An 11,380-nucleotide genomic window follows, 5' to 3' on the forward strand; every position below is an offset into this window, starting at 1 on the left:
CTCCCTCTACACTGTCCCCATCAAACACTCCCAGGACAGGTACAGCACGGGGTTAGATACAGTGTAAAGCTCCCTCTACACTGTCCCCCATCAAACACTCCCAGGACAGGTACAGCACGGGGTTAGATACAGAGTAAAGCTCTCTCTGCACTCTCCCCCATCAAACACTCCCAGGACAGGTACAGCACGGGGTTAGATACAGAGTAAAACTCCCTCTACACTGTCCCCCATCAAACACTCCCAGGACAGGTACAGCACGGGGTTCGATACAGAGTAAAGCTCCCTCTACACTGTCCCCCATCAAACACCCCCAGGACAGGTACAGCACGGGGTTAGATACAGAGTAAAACTCCCTCTACACTGTCCCCCATCAAACACTCCCAGGACAGGTACAGCACGGGGTTAGATACAGAGTAAAGCTCCCTCTACACTGTCCCCCATCAAACACCCCCAGGACAGGTACAGCACGGGGTTAGATACAGAGTAAAACTCCCTCTCCACTGTCCCCCATCAAACACTCCCAGGACAGGTACAGCATGGGGTTAGATACAGAGTAAAGCTCCCTCTACACTGTCCCCCATCAAACACTCCCAGGACAGGTACAGCATGGGGTTCGATACAGAGTAAAGCTCCCTCTACACTGGCCCCCATCAAACACTCCCAGGACAGGTACAGCACGGGGTTAGATACAGAGTAAAGCTCCCTCTACACTGGCCCCCATCAAACACTCCCAGGACAGGTACAGCACGGGGTTAGATACAGAGTAAAGCTCCCTCTCCACTGGCCCCCATCAAACACTCCCAGGACAGGGACAGTATTGTCCCATTCAGTCGCTGAAAATCTCCTCAGAAAAGTCAATCCCTCCAAGAGAAGAGTATAACACTTACAGACCTTTTAATGTGTACCTCTAGCGCAATTCCGGTCCGGGACCCATCCGGAGTGTGTTCCACTCGAACTATGGTGTCGAGGAACGTCACTTTTATCCTCCTCAGCACTGGTCAATGAAAAGCAAGATGAACGAGTCAAATCAAGATGAATGTCAGCAACAAAACATAATCTAGGAACCAGCCCCCATTCCAGAACACACCACCGCACTGCTTCAGAGTGCAGCACTGTCAGGAACGCCGGCACGGTGGTTAGCACAGCTGCCTCACAGTGCCAGGCACCCGGGTCACTGTCTGTGTGGAGTCTGCACATTCTCCCCGTGTCTGCGTGGGTTTCCTCCGGGTGCTCCGGTTTCCTCCCACCATCCGAAAGGTTAATTGGCCATGCTAAATTGACCCGAGTGCAAGGGGGATTAGCAGGGTAAATGGGTGGGGTTGCGGGAATAAGGCCTGGACGGGATTGTGGTCGGTACAGACTTGATGGGCCAAATGGCCTCCTTCCATACTGTAGGGATCCTATGATTCTGTTGGCGGGGAGATGTTAAACTGCAGCCTCACCTTTATACACAGGTGCAGACAAAAGACCCCCCACAACCCAACACCACCGCACCCCACCCCCCCCCCCCCCCCCCCCCTCCACCTCCCCCAACCCCGCCAACTTTCGTCCCACAATCAACAACACCAAAGCTCATTATCTGCACCTCGTTGCACTGGTGTTTCAGATCGCCCGCTGTGTCAGTACCCTTGTGGAGTGGATAACCTCTTACTGCCCGCACTGTCAGAGGGTCAGTGCTAAGGGAGTGCCGCACTGTCGGAGGGTCAGTACTGAGGGAGTGCCGCACTGTCGGAGGGTCAGTGCTGAGGGAGTGCCGCACTGTCAGAGGGTCAGTACTGAGGGAGTGCCGCACTGTCGGAGGGTCAGTGCTGAGGGAGTGCCGCACTGTCGGAGGGTCAGTACTGAGGGAGTGCCGCACTGTCGGAGGGTCAGTACTGAGGGAGCGCCGAACTGTCGGAGGGTCAGTGCTGAGGGAGTGCGGCACTGTCGGAGGGTCAGTACTGAGGGAGTGCCGCACTGTCGGAGGGTCATAACTGAGGGAGTGCCGCACTGTCGGAGGGTCAGTACTGAGGGAGCGCCGAACTGTCGGAGGGTCAGTGCTGAGGGAGTGCGGCACTGTCGGAGGGTCAGTACTGAGGGAGTGCCGCACTGTCGGAGGATCAGTACTGAGGGAACACCGCACTGCCGGTGGATCAGTGCTGAGGGAGTGCGGCACTGTCGGAGGGTCAGTACTGAGGGAGTGCCGCACTGTCAGAGGGTCAGTGCTGAGGGAGTGCCGCACTGTCGGAGGGTCAGTGCTGAGGGAGTGCCGCACTGTCGGAGGGTCAGTACTGAGGGAGCGCCGAACTGTCGGAGGGTCAGTGCTGAGGGAGTGCGGCACTGTCGGAGGGTCAGTACTGAGGGAGTGCCGCACTGTCGGAGGGTCAGTGCTGAGGGAGTGCCGCACTGTCGGAGGGTCAGTACTGAGGGAGTGCCCCATTGTCGGAGGGTCAGTCCTAAGGGAGCGCCGCACTGTCGGAGGGTCAGTGCTGAGGGAGTGCCGCACTGTCAGAGGGTCAGTGCTGAGGGAGTGCCGCACTGTCGGAGGGTCATAACTGAGGGAGTGCCGCACTGTCGGAGGGTCAGTACTGAGGGAGCGCCGAACTGTCGGAGGGTCAGTGCTGAGGGAGTGCGGCACTGTCGGAGGGTCAGTACTGAGGGAGTGCCGCACTGTCGGAGGATCAGTACTGAGGGAACGCCGCACTGCCGGTGGATCAGTGCTGAGGGAGTGCCGAACTGTCGGAGGATCAGTACTGAGGGAGTGCCGAACTGTCGGTGGATCAGTACTCCTTCGTCAGATGGTGTGGAAATGTGCCACTTTTTCAATGGCACATTTCCACTCCATCTGACGAAGGAGCAGCGCTCCGAAAGCTAATGGCATTTGCTACCAAATAAACCTGTTGGACTTTAACCTGGTGTTGTTAAAACTCTTACTGAGATGCAATAACAGCAGAGTTGTTGTGATGGGAGACTTTAATTTCCCAAACGTAGATTGGAATATCCCTAGGGTAAGGGGATTGGATGGGGAGGAGTTCGTTAGGTGTGTTCAGGAGGGTTTCCTGACACAGCATGTGGACAAGCCTACAAGAGGAGAGGCTGTACTTGATCTGATACTGACCAATGAACCTGGATAGGTGTCAGATCTCTCAGTGGGAGAGCATCTTGGGGATAGCGATCATAACTCTATCTCCTTTATGCTTGCATTGGAAAAAGAGAGGATCAGGCAAGCTAGGAAAGCATTTATATGGAGAAAGGGGAAATATGAAGACATAAGGCAGCAAATTAGAGGAGTAAATTGGAAGGAGGTATTCTCGGGGAAATGTACTGAAGAGAGGTGGCAGTTTTTCAAGGAATGTCTGTCTAGAGTTCTACAGGACAACGTTCCGAGCAGGTGCTCCGGTTTCCTCCCACAGTCCAAAGATGTGCGGGTTAGGTTGATTGGCCGTGCTAAAATTGCCCCTTAGTGTCCTGAGATGCGTAGGTTAGAGGGATTAGAGGATAAATGTGTAGGAATATGGGAGTAGGGCCTGGGTGGGATTGTGGTCGGTGCAGACTCGATGGGCCGAATGGCCTCTTTCTGCACTGTAGGGATTCTATGATTCTGACAGGGAGGAGTTGGTAGGTTAAAGGAACCATGGTGCACGAAAGCTGTGCGGGACCTAGTCGAGAAGAAAAGGAAAGCGTACAAAAGGTTCAGAGAGCTTGGCGAAGATAGGGATCTAGATGAGTATACGGCTTGTAGGAAGGGACTAAAGAAGGAAATTAGGAGAGCCAGAAGGGGTCACGAGAAGGCCTTGGCAGGTAGGATTAAGGAAAACCCTAAGGCGTTCTATAAATATGTGAAGAGTAAAAGGATGAGACGTAAAGGAATAGGGCCTATAAAAGGTGAAGGCGGGAAAGTCTGTACGGAACTGGCAGAGGTGCTTAATGAGTATTTTGCCTCGGTTTTCACAGAGGAGAAGGACCTGGGTGGATGTACTGCGGGCTTGCGGTGGACTGAAAAGATTGAGTATGTGGACTTTAACAAAGAGGTTGTGCTGGAATCTTTGAATGGCATCAAGATAGATAAGTCGCCGGGTCCGGATGGGATGTACCCCAGGTTACTGTGGGAGGCGAGGGAAGAGATTGCAGAGCCTCTGGCGATGATCTTTGCGTCGTCGATGGAGACGGAAGAGGTGCCGGAGGATTGCGGATGTGGTTCCTATTTTCAAGAAAGGGAATAGGGATAGCCCAGGAAATTACCGACCGGTGAGTCTAACCTCAGTGGTTGGTAAGCTGATGGAGAAGATCCTGAGGGACAAGATTTATGAGCATTTAGAGAGGTTTAGTATGCTCAAGAATACTCAGCATGGCTTTGTCAAAGGCAGATCGTGCCTTACGAGCCTGGTGGAGTTCTTCGAAAATGTGACTAAACACATTGACGAAGGGAAAGCGGTAGATGTGGTTTATATGGATTTTAGCAAGGCGTTCGATAAGGTCCCCCATGCAAGGCTTCTAGAAAAAGTGAGAGGGCATGGGATCCAAGGGGCTGCTGCCCTGTGGATCCAGAACTGGCTTGCCCAAAGGAGGCAGAGAGTGGGTATAAATGGGTCTTTTTCTAAATGGAGGTCGGTCACCAGTGGTGTGCCCCAGGGATCTGTTCTGGGACCCTTGCTGTTTGTCATTTTCATAAATGACCTGGATGAGGAAGTGGAGGGATGGGTTGGTAAGTTTGCCAACGACACGAAGGTTGGTGGGGTTGAGGATAGTCTGGAGGGATGTCAGAAGTTACAGAGGGACATAGATAGGATGCAAGACTGGGCGGAGAAGTGGCAGATGGACTTCAACCCAGATAAATGCGTAGTGGTCCATTTTGGCAGGTCAAATGGGATGAAGGAGTACAACATAAAGGGAAAGACTCTGAGTACTGTAGAGGATCAGAAGGACCTTGGGGTCCGGGTCCATCGGACTCTAAAATCGGCCCCGCAGGTGGAGGAGTGGTTAAGAAGGCGTATGGTGTGCTGGCCTTTATCAATCGAGGGATTGAGTTGAGGAGTCCGGGGATAATGATGCAGCTATATAAGACCCTCATCAGACCCCACTTGGAGTACTGTGCTCAGTTCTGGTCGCCTCATTACAGGAAGGATGTGGAAAAGATTGAAAGGGTGCAGAGGCGATTTACAAGGATGTTGCCTGGATTGAGTGGCATGCCTTGTGAGGATAGGCTGAGGGAGCTCGGTCTTTTCTCCTTGGAGAGACGTAGGATGAGAGGAGACCTAATAGAGGTATATAAGATGTTGAGAGGCATAGATCGGGTGGACTCTCAGAGGCTTTTTCCCAGGGTGGAAATGGCTGCTACGAGAGGACACAGGTTTAAGGTGCTGGGGTGTAGGTACTTAGGGGGAAGTTTTTCACACAGAGGGTGGTGGGCGAGTGGAATCGGCTACCGTCAGTGGTGGTGGAGGCAAACTCAATAGGGTCTTTTAAGAGACTCCTGGATGAGTACATGGAGCTTAATAGGATAGAGGGTTATAGGTAGGCCTAAAAGGTAGGGATATGTTCGGCACAACTTGTGGGGCCGAAGGGCCTGTTTGGGCTGTAGTTTTTCTATGTTTCTATTAAAAGCAGATAGTCTGGATGATTTCCACAGGACGGTTTGTGGAATCTTGCTGTGCGCTGCTTTTCCTTCACCCCAACAGTGACTGCACTAGAGGAGGCGTTTAATTGGCTGCACGGGTATTTGGGCCGTCCTGGAGTCGTGAGAGGCGCTACGGAAATGCAAGATCTTTCCTTCGCCGCTGGGAAGCAGCGACTGGTGGGGGTGGGGTTTCCTCCCCCGGGCTTACCCGTCTCGATGGTCTGGGCGAACATCTCCAGCCCCTCCAGGGGCTGCGTGGGCTCCTCCGGTTCCTCAGCTTGCTCCTTCAGGCACTCCTGGGCCAGCTGCATGCTGGTGGTCATGCAGGAGGACCAGCTGGGGGACTCGGTCCCTGGCACTGCAGGGGTCAGAGAGAGAGAGAGAGAGGGGCAGAGTTAGCAGCGGCCCTGCGGCGTCCCCGGGGAGTAAGACCATAAGACACAGGAGCAGAATCAGGCCACTCGGCCCATCGAGTCTGCTCCACCATTCAATCCTGGCCTATATTTTTCTCATCCCCATTCTCCTGTCTGCAAAGTGCCGCGAACCAACGCCGGACAGTGTGGGTGCGGGGAATCCAAACTACACAGAGATAGCAGCGCAGAGACAGGCCATTCGGCCCCACACTGAGGCTGCTAGCAATCTGAGATGTCACACAGACAGGCCATTCGGCCCCACACTGAGGCTGCTAGCAATCTGAAATATCACACAGAGACAGGCCATTCAACCCCTCACTGACGCTGTTAGCAATCTGAAATATCACACAGAGACAGGCCATTCGGCCCCTCACTGAGGCTGCTAGCAATCTGAAATATCACACAGAGACAGGCCATTCGGCCCCTCACTGAGGCTACTAGCAATCTGAAATATCACACAGAGACAGGCCATTCAGCCCCACACTGAGGCTGCTAGCAATCTGAGATGTCACACAGACAGGCCATTCGGCCCCACACTGAGGCTGCTAGCAATCTGAAATATCACACAGAGACAGGCCATTCAACCCCTCACTGACGCTGTTAGCAATCTGAAATATCACACAGAGACAGGCCATTCGGCCCCTCACTGAGGCTACTAGCAATCTGAAATATCGCACAGAGACAGGCCATTCGGCCCCTCACTGAGCATACTAGCAATCTGAAATATCGCACAGAGAGACAGGCCATTCAGCCCCACACTGAGGCTACTCGGAGAGGGGGAGTGAGAAAGAGACTATTCCTGCTGGTTGGGTGAATCTAGAGGCAGAAGTCACAGAGTCTTGCGTTTGGGGAAATACTCCCACACACACAGGGCGGGAGACGTCGGGAACTCCCTCCCACAGACAGCGATCGACGCCCGATCGATTAATCTTCAAATCGAGGATCTTGTTCGTCGCAGGAAGGGGGGGGATGAGGGAGAAATGTGGAGAGGGGCCCACAGGTCAGCCCACGATCCCAGTGAATGATGCGACGGGCTCGAGGGGCTTCCTGGGTGCTCAGGGAGCAGTTTCTGTGCTGTGGACCGGGCGTCGCTCAATCTCCAATCCCTCAGGGGCGAGCAGCTGGTGGATGTTCCCCCGTGTGTCTGCTGCCCTTGTCCCTCCGGCCGGTCCAGGTCACCAGTGCAGAAACATAGAAACTAGAAGCAGGAGGAGGCCATTCGGCCCTTCCAGCCTGCTCCCCCATTTATTTTGATCATGGCTGATCATCGAATTCAATATCCTGATTCCCCGCTGCCTCCCCATATCCCTCGATCCCTTTCACCCCAAGAGCGATATCTAATTCCTTCCTGAAATCACACAACGTTTTGGCCTCAACTACTTTCTGTGGGAGTGAATTCCACCGCTCTCCGGGTGAAGAAATTTCTCCTCACCTCAGTCCTAAAAGGTTTACCCCCTTATCCTCAAACTATGACCCCCTAGTTCTAGACTCCCCCCACCATCGGGAACATTCTTTCTGAACCTACCCTGTCTAACCCTGTTAGAATTTTATAAGTTTCTATGAGATCCCCTCTCACTCTTCTAAACTCCAGTGAATATAATCCTCACCCACTTAGTCTCTCCTCATATGACAGACCCGCCATCCCAGGAATCAGCCTGGTAAACCTTCGCTGCGCTCCCTCTATAGCAAGGACATCCTTCCTCAGATAAGGAGACCAAAACTGCACACAATACTCCAGGTGTGGCCTCACCAACGCCCTGTACAATTGCAGCAAAACATCCCTATCCCTGTACTCCAATCCTCTCGCTATGAAGGCCAACATACCATTTACCTTCTTTACTGCCTGCTGTACCTGGGCGCTTACTCTCAGCGACTGATGCACGAGGACTCCTCGCTGAGTATCCGCCTCTCTCAATTTACACCCACTCAAGTAATAATCTGTCTTCCTATTATTGCTACCAAAGTGGATAACCTCACATTTACCCACATTATATTGCATCTGCCCACTCACTCAGCCTGTCCAACTCAGAGGCCAGCCCCCCTAGTCCACTCCGTCGCCATCTCCCCTCCAGGGGCGGAAGGGAGCAGAGGCACCTCAGAAAACTCACACAATTCCCCCCGTCCCCAGCGACGTGGAGCGTCTGGCCACTCGCCCATCCCACTCCCAGCGCCGCGGCGTGGCTGCATCCCGGATTGCGACTCACCAAAGCGATACTTGGGCCTGCATGTCACCTGCAGGCCGCTCACCTCCACGGTGCAGTTGTCAGTGATCAGAGCAGACCAGGGGATGGTCACCGAGATACAGCTGATGAAGCCGTCCGTGACCTCCAGCGGGGTGCCCACCGAGTCCAGGAATTCATTGAGAGACTGCGGAGCCAAAAAGGGGGAGAACGACGTCAGACCAACGAGGTTAACAGAATTCTGAGCGTACACAGAATCCCTACAGTGCCGAAGGAGGCCGTTCGGCCCATCGAGTCTGCACCGACCACAATCCCACCCAGGCCCCATCTCCGTAACCCCATACATTTACCCTGCTAATCCCCCTGACACTAAGGGGCAATTTAGCATGGCCAATCCCCCTAACCTGCACATCTTTGGACACTAAGGGACAATTTAGCATGGCCAATCCCCCTAACCCGCACATCTTTGGACACTAAGGGACAATTTAGCATGGCCAATCCCCCTAACCTGCACATCTTTGGACACTAAGGGACAATTTAGCATGGCCAATCCCCCTAACCCGCACATCTTTGGACACTAAGGGACAATTTAGCATGGCCAATCCCCCTAACCTGCACATCTTTGGACACTAAGGGACAATTTAGCATGGCCAATCCCCCTAACCTGCACATCTTTGGACACTGAGGGACAATTTAGCATGGCCAATCCCCCTAACCTGCACATCTTTGGACACTAAGGGGCAATTTAGCATGGCCAATCCACCTAACCTACACATCTTTGGACACTAAGGGGCAATTTAGCATGGCCAATCCCCCTAACCTACACATCTTTGGACACTAAGGGGCAATTTAGCATGGCCAATCCACCTAACCCGCACATCTTTGGACTGTTGGAGGAAACCGGAGCACCCGGAGGAAACCCACGCAGACACGGGGAGAATGTGCAAACTCCACACAGGCAGTGACCCAAGCTGGGAATCGAACCCGGGTCCCTGGTGCTGTGAGGCAGCAGTGCTAACCCACTGTGCCACCCCGATTGGAGGAGCGCTGAGATTCCGGACGGTTGTTGGGGCTGGAGGCGGTTAGGGAGAGAGGCCACGGAGGGATCTGAACACAAGGTTGCTTTCTCAGACTAAAGGCCAGATCGGAGGAGAGGCTGTCATCAGTCACCGATTTGGAATTCGCAAGAAAGACCCCACCCATTTCCTCTGCAAAGCATAGGCTTCTTCGGAATGACGCCTTAGCTCTTCAGCCGTGAAGTGTCTCGCCGTCAGGACGGATATTCCCACAAGGATATTATTAAACTAGAAAGAGTGCAGAAAAGATTTACTGGGATGCTGCCGGGACTTGATGGTTTGTGTTATAAGGAGAGGCGGGATAGACTGGGACTTTTTCTCCCTGGAGCGTAGGAGGCTGAGGGGTGATCTTTCTCTACACCCTAGCTATGACTGTAACACTACATTCTACACTCTTTCGTTTCCTTCTCTATGAACGGTATGCTTTGTCTGTACAGCGTGCAAGAAACAATACTTTTCACTGTATCCCAATACATGTGACAATAATAAATCAAATCAAACCATCTTATAGAGGTCTATAAAATAATGAGGGGCACAGATCAGCTCGATAGTCAATATCTTTTCTCAAAGGTAGGGGAGTCTAAAACTAGAGGGCATAGGTTTAAGGTGAGAGGGGAGAGATACAAAAGGGTCCAGAGGGGGCAATTTTTTCACACAGAGGGTGGTGAGTGTCTGGAACGAGCTGCCAGAGGCAGTAGTAGAGGCAGGTACAATTTTGTCTTTTAAAAAGCATTTAGATAGTTACATGGGTTGTGGATAGTCTGGAGGGATGTCAGAAGTTACAGAGGGACATAGATAGGATGCAAGACTGGGCGGAGAAGTGGCAGATGGACTTCAACCCAGATAAATGCGTAGTGGTCCATTTCGGCAGGTCAAATGGGATGAAGGAGTACAATATAAAGGGAAAGACTCTTAGTACTGTAGAGGATCAGAAGGACCTTGGGGTCCGGGTCCATAGGACTCTAAAATCGGCCCCGCAGGTGGAGGAGGTGGTTAAGAAGGCGTATGGTGTGCTGGCCTTTATCAATCGAGGGATTGAGTTTAGGAGTCCGGGGATAATGATGCAGCTATATAAGACCCTCGTCAGACCCCACTTGGAGTACTGTGCTCAGTTCTGGTCGCCTCATTACAGGAAGGATGTGGAAAAGATTGAAAGGGTGCAGAGGAGATTTACAAGGATGTTGCCTGGATTGAGTGGCATGCCTTGTGAGGATAGGCTGAGGGAGCTCGGTCTTTTCTCCTTGGAGAGACGTAGGATGAGAGGAGACCTAATAGAGGAATATGAGATGTTGAGAGGCATAGATCGGGTGGACTCTCAGAGGCTTTTTCCCAGGGTGGGAATGGCTGCTACGAGAGGACACAGGTTTAAGGTGCTGGGGTGTAGGTACAGGGGAAATGTTAGGGGGAAGTTTTTCACACAGAGGGTGGTGGGCGAGTGGAATCGGCTGCCGTCAGTGGTGGTGGAGGCGAACTCAATAGGGTCTTTTAAGAGACTCCTGGATGAGTACATGGAGCGTAATAGGGATGGGGGGTTATAGGTAGGCCTAGAAGGTAGGGATATGTTCGGCACAACTTGTGGGACCGAAGGGCCTGTTTTGTGCTGTAGTTTTTCTATGTTTCTATGGGTAAGATCGAGGGATATGGGCCAAACGCGGAAAATTGGGATGAGCTTAGTGGTTTATAAAAAAGGGGGCAGCATGGACAAGTTGGGCCGAAGGGCCTGTTTCCATGCTGTAAACCTCTCTGAGTCAATGTGGCCCTTTCAGAACAGAAGGTGATGAGGAGCAGGAACCCAGGCTGCTATTCACTCCCTCCCTCACTGAGCCCAACTATAGCCCTGAGTGAACCCATCTAATTCAGCACAGACTCGGACCCCTGTCGGGGGTGACCCTCCCCCCCCGCCCCCCCCCCCCCCCCCCCCGCCCCCGCACCCGCACCACTCCAGGTCTCGTCACCCATCAAATCAGCTGGGGTGGGGGGCGTTAAATATTCAAGAGATTTACAGAGGACTCCTACACGGGCAGGGGAAGGATGAATATGACTGGAGATCAGGAGTGGAGGGACAGATCGGGAGTAAACACAGACTGAAGGAACAGAGAATGTGTGTGTGTGTTT

The 11,380-nt window shown here is 52.9% G+C and overlaps 1 protein-coding gene across 1 annotated transcript in view; it reads right to left on the reverse strand.

Annotated features, from left to right (window-relative positions):
• LOC144487267 (autophagy-related protein 2 homolog A-like) overlaps window positions 1–11,380 on the reverse strand; it is a 98,200-nt gene that overhangs the window by 84,830 nt on the left and 1,990 nt on the right. Inside the window, exons 2-5 of the mRNA XM_078205352.1 lie at window positions 9,213–9,397; window positions 8,214–8,376; window positions 5,805–5,954; window positions 892–994 (exon numbers count right to left, since the gene is read on the reverse strand). Of these exons, the coding sequence (XP_078061478.1) occupies window positions 892–994; window positions 5,805–5,954; window positions 8,214–8,376; window positions 9,213–9,397 (601 nt within the window). The remainder of the gene's footprint in view (window positions 1–891; window positions 995–5,804; window positions 5,955–8,213; window positions 8,377–9,212; window positions 9,398–11,380) is intronic.

Source organism: Mustelus asterias, unplaced genomic scaffold (assembly GCF_964213995.1).
Source record: "Mustelus asterias unplaced genomic scaffold, sMusAst1.hap1.1 HAP1_SCAFFOLD_685, whole genome shotgun sequence".
Lineage (NCBI taxonomy): Eukaryota > Metazoa > Chordata > Chondrichthyes > Carcharhiniformes > Triakidae > Mustelus > Mustelus asterias.